This window comes from Hordeum vulgare, chromosome 6H (assembly GCF_904849725.1).
Source record: "Hordeum vulgare subsp. vulgare chromosome 6H, MorexV3_pseudomolecules_assembly, whole genome shotgun sequence".
Taxonomy (NCBI): Eukaryota; Viridiplantae; Streptophyta; class Magnoliopsida; order Poales; family Poaceae; genus Hordeum; species Hordeum vulgare.
The window spans coordinates 367,870,103-367,888,106 of NC_058523.1; the positions used below are offsets into that span (position 1 = coordinate 367,870,103).

Genomic DNA, 18,004 nt, shown 5'->3' on the forward strand with positions numbered 1-18,004 from the left:
TGTGTGTATGTGATGTGTTTAAAAAAAAAGAAAAAAAGATAGTTGACCAAGTAAGAGCTATTAGTGCTGCATACAAATGGCATGGATATAATACAAATTAAAAAAATCATGCATTCAGCTGAGTCACAACAAAAGTTGGACAAGCTGCATATAGTCCGTATGTTTCAGCCGAGTCACATGATCAAATTTTCCCTGCCTCCTCGTATGCATGGTTGCATGCTAGAAGGGTAAAAATGCAGGAGCAAAATGCTCACGACGGCTGCAAAAGCACAAACTTGCGCAGCATTCCAACGAAATTTGAGGCTGCTTCGCTGCTTCCCATGTTTATTAAGTCAGTGGATTAACTACTACACATTTACAAGTGTATCTCTGTAGAGCTCTAGAGGTGAGCAAATTAGCCCCATCAAAATTTTACTAATCAAGCAATGAGAAGACTGGGACACCCTTGGCACTGAAAGTCGCGCATTTCACAAGCACTTCCTCTCCAACCTCAAAGTTAGTCTGGCTATTTTCCTGCAAAAATATTCACCCGAATTTCAGCACCAAAGACCAAAAGATGACATTACCACAATGGGTTCAATAAGTTGAACAATGTATGAAATAATGTGTGCGGCAGCATTAACCAAAATAGAACACCAGAGAGCTGGGTAGGAAGTTACCGCAAACTTATGCATTCCACGAACTCCATCACTCAGCTCAAGTACTAATCCATAGGCCCTTATTTGGTAAACCTTTGCAGTAACTACGTCGCCCAGCTTTATAGAACCTGAGCGGAAGTTCTTGGGACTGGAATGCTTCAGGGTGTTGCTTATTTCCTGTTCTGCAATGGCTTCATGTTCTGGAACGGCATCGAGTTCATTACTTGCAGAATCATCAGCCTTCGCTTTCTTGTTTTTCTTGACAATTGACGTAGTTGATGCTTTCTTAGGGCTAGCTTTCCTAGCCTCCTGAAGTTCTTTGGTTGGTTTAGATACTCTGGGGGATGGCTTTGCAACCTTAGAACTTGCCGCCTTTGAACGTTTCTTTGTAGGACCATTTGCAACATCTTGAGCATCACAGTCAGCAGCACTGCGAATTATAACTGCAGGAGTAGAAAATGCAGGTGTCTCCTCAGTTGTGTTATCTCCCTCTATGCTATTGGATGACTTGACATCAGCATCCTTGCTGGGCATGTTCTCAACGGCGGCCCAACCAACAAGGTCTTGACTTGGCAAAAAAGTAGCATCCTCACTTGCTAACTCCTTTGCAGGCCGATGGGGATGGTTTGCTTTGAGTGAAAGTTTAATATTACCCCTCACGTCCTGTCCAATGCATGTCAATGAGAGCGCTTGGCCAACAGATATAATATCCGAGACTTTTGAAACCTGAAGGAAGAAAGGAAATAAAACAAAAACAAATAATAGTTAGAACTAATTAAAAGCTGATTTGCCAGTATTTAGAATACAATGGAGAACTTATAAATCGGTGTAAAAGGTAACAAAAACTCTGGTTCGTGGTTTTTTATGGCACAGTATCATTGCTCCTTATTTATTACTCCCTCTGTCCCAAAATAAATGACGCAGATTTAGTACTAAATTAGTACAAATTTTGTACTAGATCAACGACACTTATTTTGGGACGGAGGGGGTATAATTATATAGCAAGTCAAGGCAGTAAAGGAGGGGGCACCTCAAGCACCACTTTCATTCGAAAGGAGAGAGCAAAGACAAATCTCTACTAATAAAAAGAAAAGGCAGGAGTCTAAACTAGGATTGGTGGTGGACCAACCCAATATGTTCCTCAAACCAAGCAAGAAAGGCTTGAACCAAAGAGACCGACCCAATCCTTCAACCAAATATCCTCTTCAGGATACAAACAATATCGGCAAACACTTCTCAACATGAGCAGCGCATATCCAAAAATATTCATGCAGAGCTACAATTTTACTCCCTCCGTTCAGAAGTGTAAGATGTTTTCGTTATTCCAATATAGACTACATACGGACTGATATAAGTGGGAAAAAACATCACTAAAACGTGTCTATATACATCCGATTCAGAAAAAAGTTAGAACATCTTATATTTGTAAACGGAGGGAGTATATTCTGAAGCAATGACACTGAATTATTCAAGCGAAGTACGAAAAATCGAGATAGTCAGTTCTATCAACCTTCTACAAAAATTTCATGATAAAAAATGGTCCATGAAATAACTCAGAAATGTGAAGCAGAATTTCAAGAGAAATACCGGTTCATGTGATAGCTCAGAAATGTGAAGAAGACCTTGCTGTCCACCATTGAAATCCACAAAAGCGCCATACTCCTTTATTGAGGAAACAATTCCTTTGTATGTCTTGCCAACTTCAATTTCACGACCCACAAGAAATTCAACCTGCAAAGGAACAGGTTAGACTTTCTCATGTAAAATTTCTTCCTCCCAAACACTTGCAAGGAAGGATGTTTGGTTGGGATTTTACTTGGCTTTTTCACTTTGGCTTTGTTGGGGTGCTTTTTGGCTTATAAGCCAAAGTGAAAAAGGCAAGTAAAAGCCCAACCAACCATATCTAGCTTAATCAACCTGCCATTAACTGATACATACCTTCTCAATAGCCTTATCCATAATTGGCTGAGTTTTAGCAACAATAGTGACTGTACCATCACTAACAGATACCCGTGCACCTTGAGAAAATGGAAATTAATTACAAAGTTAGCTGCCTGAAAATCTTTTACAAAATACAGAGGGGATAGCTAAATGTAGTACATACATGGATTTAAATATACAAGTTACGAAACAGAATGGTGACATTATGCCCATATTCAGTTTCTGTTAGAATAAGTCCATATTCAGTTAATCCTTAAGGGAACTTGAATTTCTGACTTTGGCTTATCACAGACATGCAGGTCTAGATCCAGACAGAGTGACAGCTAATAGCAAAAGAAAACGAGTAGAACACAGCCCAAAAGCAAGGCTGTAGAAACACAGCCCAAGAAGTACCAACATCAAAGAGCGTGGTTTTATTTTTACACCCCTACTATCCACCTTGAGTTGGTACTAAAAAAATTGGGATTTTTTTTTTAATTTCTACGCTATGCAGCATTCTACACTCCATGATGAATCCAATACATATTTAGCTTGCTGTAAATCATTTCTATGCATGTTAATATTAGGCATTGACACAGGTCCATCAGGGTCTAACCCGGGAGCTTCCAGGCAGATGATGTCGACGCCACCCCAAGCTACTTGACCATATATCAGGACTTGAAATGAATAAACCATTACGTGATGACAGAATCAAGATTGTATCGCCCATGTTTTAGACATGAAAGTCACGTGCACTTGGGTTTTTTTATTAGGGTGTGAAATGTGGATGGGCTATAGTGAAAGGATAAAAAATATGTGAATCTACAAGCACGAACTGACGTTGGATCTACAGGTGGTATGCAGCAACATATGTTCCCATCATCAAATGCAACAATTTGTATCAGTATTTTATTCTTATTATTAGTTCAGGTTCTGCAACCATAAAGAAAATCTTCATCAAATTTTGAAGAATGCAACCCTGCAACCCTGCAATACTCAGCTGGGATTAGTCTTTGTCTTTACAAATATCCAAAAGTATTCATTCCATTTCATCTAGGCAAAGTGGATGATGGTATATTTCTTAGTGTTGCCTTGAAATAATCAATTCAGTTTTTTTACAATGAAAAAGGAGAGTGCAAACAGGATCCAAAATAACTTGCCAAAAACTGAAACACATGTTATCAATCATCAAAATAATTTGTGGCACATCAGACAATTACAAAATTCCAGAAACAGGTACTCCCCCCATCCCAAAAAAAATTGTGGGATGAGGGAGTAACATTTAACCCTCACATCAAATGTGACATGAATAATGTCTTAAAGAAGAGCTTAAGAAACGACATGAACAAAAATCAGGTAGAAGCTAGCCTTATACCTGTATCTTGCTCAATTTTTTTCCTGTGGAAAAGTAATTTCCTAAGAGAATTGCTGCTGAAGCTCAGCGTGGCTGCAAATGGAGAGGCAATTGTGACATCAACAAATCAACCTAACCTAAAAGGGAACAGTGAAAGTGCATTAACAAACCTAATCGAGGAGAACTTCCATCATTGATAGCACGAGCAGTACTTATTTCCTGATCCATGCGGTCAAGGATTTGATTACGAGCCTTTCGTGCAGGCTCCAAACTTTCACATACTATGTCCAATGGTATTCCTGCAGGTTTTATATCCAGCTGAATAGCAGTAATACCCCTCCTTGTTCCTGCAATTTTGAAGTCCATGTCACCCAGGTGATCCTCAAGACCCTGAGTACATCAATGGCCATGATTAGTTCAGTATGGACTTTTTTGCTCTAGCAACATATACAGTTAGTCAATTAGACATAAAAGTAGGAAATTTCTCTCAAAAATCTGACAAGGAAAATGAAGAGTGTCTAAGCTTACTAGAATATCCGTCAATATACGGTAACTAGAAATATCTCCAGTAGTTGGGTCTGCTTCACTGACAAGACCCACTGAAACACCAGCAACATGCTCCCTTACCGGTATCCCAGCATCCATTAAAGCCATGCTTCCTGTCAATCACCATTTCAAAATGCATGAACAGCAGAATTTGTAATAAAAATAAATAAATAAAAATCTGAGCAGTTCAAGCCTTCAAGGACATCACATTGATGCTGGAAAGGCATTTTTATACCCAGATTAATAGATGAACCCTAGAAACCAATTAAACTCAATACAAGATAAAAGTTATTTCAGAGGTTTCTTGGAAGTGTTACACTTGCTAATCATTTATGATATTTCTGCATTATAGACATGATAAAGGCAATTGTGAATGCCTATCCTATCATAGCTTAGTTACAGAGCGAAGTATAGACCCTTGATCCATTTTTACATCAAAGTGCAGGACATAATCTTGCAAAACTAGCGCGTTTGCAAATGAATGGCATTCTGTCACCAAATTACGGATGAAGGTCAATCAGATAAAATGGCATTTAGTTCAATAAAATACCATCTCCGAGAGTTTCATTTTATGCATAATAATAGTAACACTAGAAGAAATGAAGATGCGTACCTCCACATACTGATGCCATTGATGTTGAACCATCAGAAGCCATGACTTCTGAATTTACCCGAACAGTATATGGAAAGTCACCTTCTGGAGGAAGCACAGCAAGTAGTGCTTTCTCGGCAAGAGTGCCTGCACAATAGTACAAAACAAAATAACCAAATTGGTGTTATTCATTTTCCCTTATAAAACTATCAACACAAACTAAGGCTGAAATTAGAAAAGCTGAACAGAAGGAGAAAAACAAAGGAAAACACAATCACGGATCTAGAACCTAAATATTGCAACAGATGCCAATCAGCATATTGTAGAAACCCAAGTATGCACACAGCAAACCAAAAGCCTACGCTTTGAACCACAGTTTGCAGAAGTTCCCTAGGCTATGTATTCTTTAAAACATGGTACTACACATATCTATTTAGAGTACACTTCGGGACAAATAAATTCTTTAAACTGCAGCACTGCACCAACAAGGAAAAATATGTACCATGTCCAACTTCACGCCGATTCAAACCCCCACGTTTGGCAACTTCGTTTATTGAAAATGGTGGAAAACTATAATGAAGCATGAAACGCTTTGTTGGTGGGCCAACAATTGAATCCAATCGCTGAGCATCACCAGGAGCACCAAGGGTAACTGTACATAAAACCTACAAGCGAAATTCGAATTATTCATGTGCCGTATACATATAATAACTTGATTTGAATACATTATAAAGGTCCTTCAGATTTAAACAGATGTCATTTTCTGTGTGTGTGTGTGGGTGGGGGTGGGGGGGGGGGGGGGGGGGGTGCACGTGACTGCATGAGTGTTCGTGCGCACATGTGCCTGTGCCATTGTGTGTGCCTCTGGAGGGAGAGAGAGAGAACCTGAGTATCTCCACGCGAAAACAGTGCAGAACCATGCAATATCGGGTATGTGCTCGATTCACAATACAACGGCCGCACCTCATCAAGTCGTCTACCATCGACTCTAAGGCCTTCTTTAATTATTCTCTTGCGTATGACCTGCACAAAAGAAGAGCGCAACTCTTTATTGACTGAAATAATATAAGTGATTCTACACACACAAAATTGCACTGAATGAAATGCTATCAAGTGATGCCAAGGATAGATGGTAGCTCCTCGCAACTTTCGTCTTGATATTAAAAGCTATTAGGCCCAATACCTCAATATAATTTGCACAAGTTCTCAGAGTTTTCCATGAACTACCAGAACAGAAATTTTATCCTGAATTCAGAAATAGAAGTATCCTGAATTCATAGGGACCAGAGCTTTCATTTACCGATTATAAACTACTCATGCACATGACTGGAAACAGAGTTTTGGTACAATGGATGCAAGTTTGCCAAATGTTAAGAATTCGCTATTGTAAAGAGATCAATGTGCTCTGTTGTTTCTATGGCACGTACATTTGTGCATTGAACAGATAAGATCAGTAGGTGTTACATAAAGTTCCAGGTTTCAATGTGTAAAATGAGATATGACAGAATCATTAATTTAGGCACGGCAAAAAATATGATTAAAACGTCAGCATTGGAGTTAACCTTCCTTGCATGTATCGAAACAGGATACCCATGAGCTACTAGTAAATGTGTATGTTCAATGCACATTGTTATTAGGTACTCCCTCCGTCCCAAAATAACTGTCTCAACTTTATACTAGTTTTAGTAGAAAGTTGTACTAAGCTTAAGACATTTATTTTGGGACGGAGGGAGTAGTATATTAATTGGACGCTCATATTAGGATGGATATTAGTTGCACTTTAATTACATGATTAGTGCTGCCATTCATATTTGGTATGGCATTAATTGCACATTAAAGATGTTGAGTGCTCGCCACTGGAGTAATCGAGGTCGTTGGATTGACATGGTTTGATGGCCTAGATTAGTTGGACTTGCCCCTTTGTGTCTTTTTATATTGGTATAGATATAGATGCATGTGTAACAACATGAATGTCTTTTCTGCTCATCTATTGACAAAGCTCACACTTTTATCTAAATTTTCCAGTTTCCAGAGAAATCAATGTGCTACCTGCTTTCTCACAGTATCAACTGCTTTAGGAAGAAACTTCAAGCTTTCCTCATCGCATTCTTCTTCAAGCTTCTCTTTTACAGATTCTGTGATATTTTGCAAGGCTTCTCCACGTTCAAACTGCAGCAAATGAAAACATCCAATGAATTCATGGTGCAAGCAGAAAACAAGAACAGCTTTAACTTATTACCGGATGACTCCTCCAAAAAAGTAAAAGGTTGGTTTTTGATTCTTCATGATATAGTTGAAGCACAGTCAAAATATGTTTTTTTTTGGCAAACCTTGAACATAGTTTTCAACATAATATACTAACAAAATGAAGTGAAAGTGATATTCTGGACAAATCTAATTACATTACTTTCATGCAGTCAATATGTATCTTCCAAACATATTATTATTCAAAGTCTATAAAGATTGACCACACAAAATCCCAGGGCTGGGCAACTTACATTTAGGGTATGTTTAGTTTGTGCCAAAAAGTTGGCTAGCCACAAAATTGGTTGAGATTTTGCTTGTCATTGGATAGGCCAACATTGGCTAGAAAAGTGTACTAATAAAGTTGGTACTGGAGCATTGTCATGTTAAAAAGTTGGTCATACTCCAAACAAAAGCCAAGGTTTTGGTCATGACCAGAAAAAATGCACCCTTAGAGACGGAGGCAAAGATCTTTAAGGAAGTTCACAATCGAACATTTCCACTTCTAACTCCACAAACTAGAAAGGTAAATCTTCAACTAGAGAGGAAGACCTGCAGTCAAAAGAGAATACACAAGTACACAACACACCTTGCCGTATGATTTATCTGTGAAGACTTCCTCAATTGGTGCTTCTGATAATGTTCTGATTTTCTCGTATGATTCATCTGAAATCATTGACAGCTTGTACTCTCTTTTCTCTTTGCCAGCTCGCTTGGCCAATCTAATTTGAGGGTCGATATACTTGACTGCCTGTGAATCATAGCCAACTGCATGAGAATATAATTATAACGCATCAACTAAAAATAGGAAAGAAATAATACCTCAGAGTGTGCAAGCTTCATTCCTGCTTGAAGATCCCTTTCAGTTATCTCACGAGCTTGTACATCTATCATTAGTGTTTTATCCCGTGAACATGCATAAACTAGGTTGAGATCACTCAAACCTAACTACAAGTCACAGAGAAATATACAGAAAATATGAGTGAAGTGAATGAAACCCCTGCATTTACAATGGATAATACTCCCTCCGTCCCAAAGTAAGTGTCGTGGACTTAGTACAACTTTGTACTAAAACTGTAATAAATCAGCGACACTTATTTTGGGACAGAGGGAGTATGTGAAAACCACATATACACTGATGTTAGTTATGGTGCAAATGGCAAAGAAATGGAATAGGCACCATGAGCCACGAAACGCTCCTGGGAAATGCTATATCCACAAACAGCGCAAATGTACACCATCATGGGTACAATTGAGGCACAGTGGAGGATAGATAAAAAATGATTACATATTGTAGCACTTGATCGATATTACCTCATCCACTGTTGGGTTCAACACGAAATTCCCATCAATTCTTCCGACACGTATTACTCCAATTGGCCCATTCCAAGGTATATCAGAAAGCATGAGAGCAGCTGAAGATGCATTAGCAGCCATAACATCCGGGTCCTGCTTTCCATCTGAGGAAAGTACATTTACCGTGATCTACAAAAGCAGGATCCAAATCCATCAATGAGTGGTAATGCTTGTGCAAACTTCGCGAATTTCAGGAATGAAATATTAAACAGAAAAATCACCTGGACTTCATGGTAAAAGCCACGAGGAAACAATGGCCGTATTGGTCGATCGATTATGCGCCCACACAGAAGTTCTCTTTCCTTAGGAGCACCTTCCCTGCGCATATATGTTGTGGGAATAACACCTTGAGCATATTGCTTCTCTTGATAATCAACCTACAGCCAACAAAATAACCAACCTGCTCATCATGGGAAAGATGCAGATAGCAAATAGATAGTGTTGCCTTGAAAAAGTGAAGACAAACATATTCCATTCTTCCCTTTGGGTTAAGCATATCCCCAGTAAGTTCAATTGGCAATGAGAGAAGTGAAGTACACAATGGGCCTTTAAACTTGTCCAGGGTGGTCAAGTAGGTCCCTAAACTAAAAAACTGTAGATTATTTAAGTGCTTCAGAGAAGTTTAAGAGTCAATAATGTATTTAGCTCTTTCAAATTTTACTCCAGGGAATCAGCAGCTGTAAGAAACAGCTTCAAGGTACTAAAATTATGCTTTATTACCATGAAGCACTGAACACTACCTGCCCAAAATCAAGCGTGATAATTTGTAAATAACATCGATTTAGGTCAGTTTGCAGTTGCTGAACTGTTCTGCATTGTGCATATTTTATAATGCGGTGCGCTGTTGAAAATTAGCCAGGAAAGTAGGTAAAAGCAGGTCAAACAAACACCAAAATAGGCAAAAGCTGGTTGGGCAACCGGGGCTATGGCAATCGACTGCAATGCCAAACGCAGCCTTAATTTTATCAATCTCTTACTGAAACGCAAAACTGGTGATAATTGGCACAAATGAACGGCATAACAATGAATAGTACTGCAACCAAACCGTGCTTGTGAACCAAATCAATGAAGTCTCATTATTACAAAGATATAAAAAAGGTGGGGTGTTCAACAAGATATATATAACCTGGGAAAATTTGTGGCACAAATCAAATGCTGTAGCTGGAGAACACTTAAAATTGCGTCAAATGGAAGTGTATGTATGTGCAGATTAAGTTGCCACATGGGAGGGAAGGGCGAATTTGACATGCTCTGAAACACACCACGTCAATAGAAGACGGAAAACGATCCTTACGGTTAGAGGGAGGAAGTCCCGGACGGGGTCCGAGGACTTAGCGGCGGCGACGGTGGAGAGGACGTTGGTGTCCTCCATGGAGATGACCACGGAGCCGTTGGCGAAGCGCGCCATCTTCCCGGTCTCGAAGGCGATGAGGCGACCCCCGATCTCGAACTCCTCGCGGAAGCTCTCCAGCACCTTCCGCCCCGGCGGCGGCGGCGACGCCTGCGGGGCCTCCTCGGCCGTGTTGGAGAGGAATGCGGCCCGCGTGCCGGGGAAAGCGAGCCGCATCTGGTGCCGTCGGCGCGCGAGGAAGCGGAGCGAGGCCACCGCCATCGACATGGTGGCGCTCGGGGACTGGGGAGGAGCGGCAGGAAGAGGAAGAGGGGTTTTGGGCCTGGGTTTAGGGTTTAAGCGGCGAAGCGAAATGGTTGGGCCTCTCGCCGTCTTTGGCTTGGGTGCGTCATACGGGCAGTGCAGCGGTTGATCGTGGACCCACGTGTCAGTGAGCCGAACGAACACAGCTTCTCCGGTTTTATGACCCTCAAGAGATCTGGACCGTACAACGAGTGACCGACGGCTCAGGATGCCCGTATCGTGTCGAAAGAAGCCCCATTTCTCTCTCTCCCTCACACTGATCGCCCGCCGCCGCCGCCGCCGGGAAGAAGAGCTCCGACTCGAAACCCCCCAAACCCTACCGCACCTCCCGATCCTCGTCGTCGCTGCCCTCGCTCCTCCGGTATGCCCTTCACATCGCTCTCGCCACGCCTCGCCTCTCCTCCCCTCCCCTCCCCTCCCCTCTGACAGCTGATTTTACCGTCGGGATTCGTAGGAACGATGCCTCTGGGGCTGATACTGAGCTCGATCGGGAGGTCGATGCGGCGGAAGCGGACGTCCTCGCTCAACATCCTCTCCTCCAAGAGGGCGCCCCGGGATTACTACAAGGGCAAGAACTGCAAGCCCACCGGGTTCCACACCCGCAAAGGTGACAAGCTGACACCAACTCTGATCTGAACCTAGTCGTCTTCTCGGTATCTTATGCCCGCTGCTTGATACTACTACACTTCTTATCACCTTCTGGTTCGATGCGTCATTTACATTCAAAGATGCAGGTCATGATCTGTTTGGTTGAGTAATTTAAACGATTTTGATTTGAATCAGATATAGTTAAAATAACCTGATGCACCCGGTCAAATTGGCTTTCAGTTCGACAGTTGCCACAGCATTTGCCCCATGGTAGCAACGGATGGTCCATATGGGATGTCAAATGTAGTGCGTTGTTCTGAGTAAACCATTACACCGTATGTGAACCAAGTGCTTGCTTCCTTGGCATTTGACATCATAATAATATAATAAAGCTTAGTGAGTGGACAAGGTGCAAAACATTTCAATCTAGGCAGTCTATGGCCAATGGTGAAGTTCATTGGAATTAGTAGTATTAACCATGTATATGTAGAAACTAGGACCAAGTATTTTCGATTGTTCTGCTGTTCATGCATATCACCATGCGGCTAGAAAGAACTGCAACTGTGGAGAGCAAATTCAGCAACTCCAAAGAAAAATATAGATACTTCTTTGGAAAACATACAAGAATATTGATACAGCCTTGTACTTCATGGAGGAAAAGCCATTCCAACCATGTGGCGCATCAGTTTCTGTACCATGGTCACAAAAACTTACTTGGAGTTAGGAAAAACAGGGCAGCTTAGAAATAGCAAAACAGTATTGTGATTATATGGCAAGTTAGAAGGGATGTTTTTGGTCATGCCTATGATGGTCGGTTTGTCTTATATTTATATTGCCGTGCAGGCATACAAACAGTCATGACCACTAGATCATGGATGTAGTTACTGATTCTCTAGTGCTACATAACCACATGAGTTACAGAAACGAAACAACTAGGAACGGAACAAATAGTGCCTAGTAAATACAGGAGTTAATATGCCCCTGCAATCTCAACCACTATGAACAAGGTGAAGACATCAGCGGTCTGATCTGCTGACAACACAAAGCGGACTTCCAAAGCTCCAAGTGCAACCTTCTCCCGAACAAAGTGGAAATCCACTTCAATGTGTTTAGTGCGTGCATGAAACACTGGGTTTGCAGTTAATAACGTAGCACCGAAATTATCACACAATAGAACTAGAGGTCTTGGCTGAGGGACATGAAGTTCTCGTAGAAGCGACTGAACCCAAGAAGCCTCTGGAGCACCATTTGCCAGGGCTTTGTACTCTGCCTCAGTGGATGATCTGGAAATAATTAATATGTTTCCTAGCACTCCCAAGATATGAGATTCGGACCGAAGAAAACCGCGAACCTGCCAGTGGATCTCCAGTTATCAGCGCAGCCTGCCCAGTTTGTGTCTGTCAACAGTCAACACGGATGTGTTCTTGGACCTCTGAATATGTAGGCCAGTAGCTACTGTACCCTTGATGAAATGGAGAATCCTCTTGACTGCTTCCCAATGAACATTTGTCGGTTGGGAGAGATACTGACACACCTTGTTCACAACAAAGGAGATATCCAGCCGAGTCAATGTAAGGTAGCAGAAGTGTGAGCGCTCCGGTAGGTATGAATGTCAGTTTCACCAAGAGGAGTGCTGAGGTCACAGGACAGCTTCTCATGAACACACATGGGTGTAGAAACTGTCTTACAATTTGTCATGTGAGTGCGCTCAAGCAGATCAAGATTGTACATCTATTCGCAAGGACAATGACCCTGGAATTTTGAGCCACTTCAATGCCCAAGAAGTATCGAAGCTGGCCAAGATTTTTAACCGGGAAGGTGGCAGACAACTGGTGAAGAAGACGATCTGTTACTACGTCAGAAGAGCTTGCAATGACAATATCATCGACATGAACCAACATATAGATGGTGACACTGCCATGGGAGAAGATGAACAAAGATGTGTCTGCAATAGATGTAATGAAGCCAAGCTGCTGAAGCCGATCACTCATACGTGAGTACCAAGCACGCGGAGACTGTTTAAGTCCATATATTGCTTTGTACAACTTGCATACATGCGTTGGATGAGCAGGATCTTCAAAACCCAGCGGCTGATGCATATATGCATCCTCTTGGACAACAGCATGAAGGAGCATTACTGATGTCAATCTGACAAAGATTCCAGCCATGACTAACTGCAAGAGACAACAAGAGATGCATGGTAGTTGGCTTGACAACGGAACTGAAAGAGCCGACGTAGTCGATGCCGCGTTACTGCATAAAACCCTTGGCAACGAGGCGAGCTTTGTACTTGTCGATTGAGCCATTGGGTCGTTGTTTAACTGTAAACACCCACTTGCAGCCAATGAGATCTGACCAGGTGGGCGAGGAACCAGCGACCACGTCGAGTTGTGGCGGAGCGCCGCAAACTCGTCTTTCGTAGCCGACCGCCACAACGGATCACCTCGAGCAACATGGTATGAGACAAACTCGGCAAAGAAGGCGCATCAATTGTGGTCGTAGCGGATGGTGTCATCCGTCGGAACCACTTGCTTGACGACGCAACCACCGCGGGTGATCACAGGCCACGCCGGTGCTGTTGTAGGCGGTCCATGAGCATGAGCCGAGACGGAGGAAGCTCAGTAGGAGAATGATCGCCAATGTGAGGCGAAGCCGAAGGCTGGGCTGGCCCATCAGATGGTGCATCTGCATGGCTACGCGTCGATGTGCTCGACGGGGTGGCATGATCCTTGTATCTTGGGGTGGGTTTAACACACGCAAGCGTGGAAGGCATCGGGGGTAGAGGACAAGCCAGAGTAGGGACATTTCTTGGATTGTTCACTAGAGGCTCAACGATCAGCTGAGGACCTGGACCTGCAGCAGGATTATAGGAAGCAAATAATGCAAATCATAATGTCTCATACTAGCATTCAGAACGACCGGTTCGGAGGAGGGAAACAAAACGGGCTCGATGAGTAAGGAAATATCAGGAGCTACATTGGATGCAAAGGGAAAAACCCTTTCATAGATCACATGATGAGAAATAAAAATACGACTAGTGGACCTATCCAAACACTTCTATACTTTATGATAAGAGCTATAGCCAAGGAAAACACACAATTTTGACCGTAATTCAAGCTTCTTCGAATCCTATATACCTAAATAGTTCATCCCCACTACTTCTATTATCTTAACATACACACGACAAATCATCAAAGGCCCACGACAATATGCATTAGAATTATTTATTATTATTCTGTTATCTTAACATGCACACACGACACATCATCAAAGGCCTATGACAATATGCATGAGAATTATTTATTATTATTATTTGATCCCCACTAATTCTATTCATTTCGACATGCACACTTAAGCCATGCACACGTGTCACCTCATCAAAAGGCCACCCAAGATACTCTACCTTTATTCAATAAATATTGTTCAACTATACAATATTAATAATATGTATCTTTAGTTTTTTCATATATTATTAATCCAAAATACTTCATATAACCAAATCTTATTGAAATATATTTTAGCATATTCCTACCACAACGCGTGGGGTATCATCTAGTTGTATATATTTTGCATACCCTAAAACAAGATTGTGGAAATCATGGAGAACACCCCACCAGTCAGTGAGTTGGCTTTGGAGGGGAGGTAGGATGTTAGATGAACCACCAGTCCGATGTTTAAAGGAGTGATGATAATATTAATAATGATGATGTACAAGAATAGTAATGCAGCCTTGCAGTAAGAAATGCAACTATATGTGCATCCAGCTACTACGAATAATGCTATATTGCTGGGTCATTGTGGGGAACACATGCTGAATAATGCCAAGAAATAATGTACTGGTGGTGGTGGGTATTTTGCTGAACTTAGAATCTGGTTAGATTTTGGAACATTGAAACGGTGTGTACGTGTTAAGATAAGATAATTGTTGTATTGCTATCAGCTAAAACTTAGCATGGGCTTTTTTTTCGGGAAAACGCAATGGACCTTTGCGTTTCATTTCATTGAAAAGAGAGATTGGGTTTCAATGAAACGAATTCAAGATACTGCGCTTAAGCCTTTTGTCCATTTGACTTGATCGAGTGTTTATTTATTTTTAAGTCCTCTCTTCGTCCGAAAGCTTCTCTTCGTCCGAAAGCTTCAAGTACCTTGTGATTGGTTCATTGTCTCTGGTATGGTGGTACCCTTGTGTAGATGTGACTCATCTACTGAAAGTCTAATACACTATGCTTCTTTGAACCGTGAACTGTTTGCAGATTTTAGCTGCAATAGGCTAATTTGATTATGTGTTGCATACTTATACTATTATACATAAGGATCCAGTTCCTTAAATGTTGTATTCTTGAAGTTGCTTGGTTCAAGTAACAAATGCAATCACTTTCATGCCACTGTACAACTATAAAAATCACTTTCATGTTAGGATATGATTATTTTACTCCCTCCATTCCTGAATATAGTCCTTATAGAGATTTCAATATGGACTACATACGGAGCAAATTGGCTGAATCAACACTCTAAAATATGTCTAAATATCCGTATGTAGCCCGTATTAAAATCTCTTATATTTAGGAACGGAGGGAGTACTATAAGTGGGTAGTGACGTAACTGGTGCTATGACTTTCGTATTTTTTGTATGGATTTCTTTCATGAGAGGGAAGAGTCTTACTATTTTTGAAATGTTGATGTAATTTTGTAGGTGGCTATGTGATGGTCGATGCAAAGTTACCAAGATTCGTTGTCCCTGACTTGACTGATTTCAAGGTGACTTTCATATTTTTGGGGTTTCAATATTTTGCACTGTTTTCGCGCTCCAGTTACATCAAGTACCAAAGTTGCCTATATACTTTGGTATAACCTTCATTTCCTGGGAAAAGAGGTACTCCCTCCATCCCATAATATAAGAGCGTTTTTGACACTTCACGACACTAATATAGTGTAAAAAACGCTCTTATATTATGGGACGGAGGGAGTAGAATACTGGAATATTAGCTCTTTTATTACTCAGAAAAATAGAGCACTGAAATAGTAAAAATAGTTAGCAGTACCTACAAACAACAAATCACGAGCATATCTTAAGCAAAGCTATGAAATGATTCCAACTTTAGCTAAGAAGAGTTCATGTTCAAAATTTAGTACCATTGCATTGCTATAAGCCAAGGTGGAGAAACTGAAAGTGATTGCGCAAAAAGCTTCCTATGAGATTTGGCCGAGAGAATCATCACTCCCTTCATTTTATGGCTTTGTGTTGTAACTAATCAGTTTTTTAAATAACTGCAGTTGAAGCCTTATGTATCACAATGTGCCAAGGACGACCTCGGAGCCTCCTCAACTGAAAACAAGAGCTGATATGTTTCTAGATGCTCTAGTCGTTCTTGTTTTACAAGGATGCAATGCAGCTTTGCAGTTATGTTTTCTTAGGGTGCCCATGTTCGGAGCATCTAACCTTGTCAGATTGCTACGTATGGGCTTATCGTAATAGCAAACTTTGTGCCTCAGCATAAATTCGATTAAAACTTTACCATTGTTAGATTTACTGTGTGCTCACATTTTCTCTACCATTTGTAATGTTCATTTCTGAAGCAAGTGATGCTACAACGTGTTTGACATACATCATACTCCTTCCGTTTCAAAATAAGTGTCTCAACTTTATACTAAAGTACAGAAATTATACTAAACTTGAGACACTTATTTTCGAAGGAGGGAATACATGATACCTGTACTGGATCTTATGGGTGTGTTTGGTAAGGTGCATGCGCTTAAAAGTTCCCTTCTCAATTCATTTTTGGTGTTTGGTAGCCTGGGCGTGGCTTTTTCAACATGCATGAACTCGGTTCAAATACCTTCCTAGCATGCGGGAAAAGAGAACACCTCAACAACCATTTGCTAGTCAGTATGCATGAGCGAGTGACAATGTGTTTTAAAAAGTGTTTAGAATTCTTAAAAAATAATTTAATTTTTAGAAAATATTTAGAATACCAAAAAATGTTTTGATTTTTAAAATTTCTTTATATTTTCAAAAAAATGTTTAGGTTTTCAAAAATTGTTAAAATTTGCAAAAACTGTCCAGATTTTCAAAATTCATTAAAACTTTCAAAAAAGTACATAATTTTTAATTTTGTTAAAATTTTCAGAAATGTTCGGATTTTTTGAAATTTTAAAAAGAATAGATTCTCAAATTTTGTTTAAATTTTTAGAAAGATCAAACTATCAAAATTTGTTTAAATTCTAAAAAAACTTCAGAAATTCAAAAATGTTTAAATTTTTAAAAAATGTTATTTTTTCGTGTTTCATTTTTTTCACATTTTTGAAATGTTTTTTTCACTTATATTGAAATACGGTTGCTACAGAACTAACCGACATATCTAAACAGATGCAAGTTGTCAAACAGAGTTTAAGCTTAGCACATCTTAGGCCCTGTTTGGAACCATAATAGATTATGATAATCTGGATTATGAAGATAGATTATATAATCTGATTTATAAAAATAATCTAGGTGGACATGTTTGGAGGCCACATTGTATAAATTGTAATTCTGGTTTTACATTGCATAATGACCTGTCTGCCCTTTGTTTGTTTTTTTGAAAAAAGAGAAGGGTGGGGGTGGTAGGAATGTATTATCTCCAACTTTATAAGGGTAATGGATCATTAGCAATCCATAATCTTATTTTAGCTGGTATAGAGTAGATTATGAGTTTTTAATAATCTAGCCATCTAGTTTTTATAATTTACACCATAAGCTGTCCTGTTTAGAGACATAATAGATTATAAAAACTGAATTACATAATCTGGGTGGTTCCAAACAGGGTCTTAGTACATACATCGGTATCAAACAACAGCAAATGAATGTACTCAACATGTCTACATTATGTCTCGAGGAGAACAATCATGCTAGATTGAGAATGCTTCGAAACACACCCTATATACGTGATCCCACAGTGTTGCGTGCTTGGGCTTCAGTCAACCCTTTTAATAATAACCTTTTAATAATAAATGCATTTAAAAGTTTAGAAATTTAATTATAAAAAATCTATGTATTCATATGAATGTATGCTACATGTCAAAATAAAATCATGACATAATGCTTGGTATGTGAGCTACACAAAAAGGCAAAATCA

At 40.2% G+C, this 18,004-nt stretch overlaps 2 protein-coding genes across 2 annotated transcripts; one reads left to right on the top strand and one right to left on the bottom strand.

Moving 5' to 3' along the window:
* Positions 1 to 285: 285 nt before the first annotated feature.
* Positions 286 to 10,359, bottom strand: LOC123405999 (polyribonucleotide nucleotidyltransferase 2, mitochondrial). The gene is made up of 16 exons (XM_045099503.1): positions 9,945 to 10,359; positions 8,872 to 9,027; positions 8,609 to 8,779; positions 8,117 to 8,242; positions 7,884 to 8,045; positions 7,100 to 7,219; positions 5,936 to 6,073; positions 5,553 to 5,715; positions 5,072 to 5,197; positions 4,441 to 4,571; positions 4,083 to 4,302; positions 3,934 to 4,005; positions 2,577 to 2,656; positions 2,226 to 2,369; positions 660 to 1,364; positions 286 to 513 (listed from the first exon to the last, which is right to left on the bottom strand). Exons 1-16 carry the CDS (start codon positions 10,266 to 10,268, stop codon positions 415 to 417), a joined length of 2,937 nt encoding a protein of 978 aa, XP_044955438.1. The 5' UTR covers positions 10,269 to 10,359; the 3' UTR covers positions 286 to 414.
* A 141-nt stretch (positions 10,360 to 10,500) lies between these two features.
* Positions 10,501 to 16,497, top strand: LOC123406002 (39S ribosomal protein L41-A, mitochondrial-like). Its single transcript, XM_045099505.1, has 4 exons — positions 10,501 to 10,665; positions 10,759 to 10,911; positions 15,586 to 15,650; positions 16,167 to 16,497. Exons 2-4 carry the CDS (start codon positions 10,764 to 10,766, stop codon positions 16,233 to 16,235), a joined length of 282 nt encoding a protein of 93 aa, XP_044955440.1. The 5' UTR covers positions 10,501 to 10,665; positions 10,759 to 10,763; the 3' UTR covers positions 16,236 to 16,497.
* Positions 16,498 to 18,004: the final 1,507 nt, after the last annotated feature.

Excerpts from the sequence above, each read along its gene's own strand:
- LOC123406002 (XM_045099505.1), top strand. The coding sequence starts at position 10,764 with ATGCCTCTGGGGCTGATACTGAGCTCGATCGGGAGGTCGATGCGGCGG. Across the intron at positions 10,912-15,585 it reads CGGGTTCCACACCCGCAAAG|GTGGCTATGTGATGGTCGAT; the intron begins GTGACAAGCTGA and ends GTAATTTTGTAG. Across the intron at positions 15,651-16,166 it reads CTGACTTGACTGATTTCAAG|TTGAAGCCTTATGTATCACA; the intron begins GTGACTTTCATA and ends AAATAACTGCAG.
- LOC123405999 (XM_045099503.1), bottom strand. The coding sequence starts at position 10,268 with ATGTCGATGGCGGTGGCCTCGCTCCGCTTCCTCGCGCGCCGACGGCAC. Across the intron at positions 6,074-7,099 it reads TTGATACTGTGAGAAAGCAG|GTCATACGCAAGAGAATAAT; the intron begins GTAGCACATTGA and ends TCTTTTGTGCAG. Across the intron at positions 2,657-3,933 it reads AAAAATTGAGCAAGATACAG|GTGCACGGGTATCTGTTAGT; the intron begins GTATAAGGCTAG and ends CATTTTCTCAAG.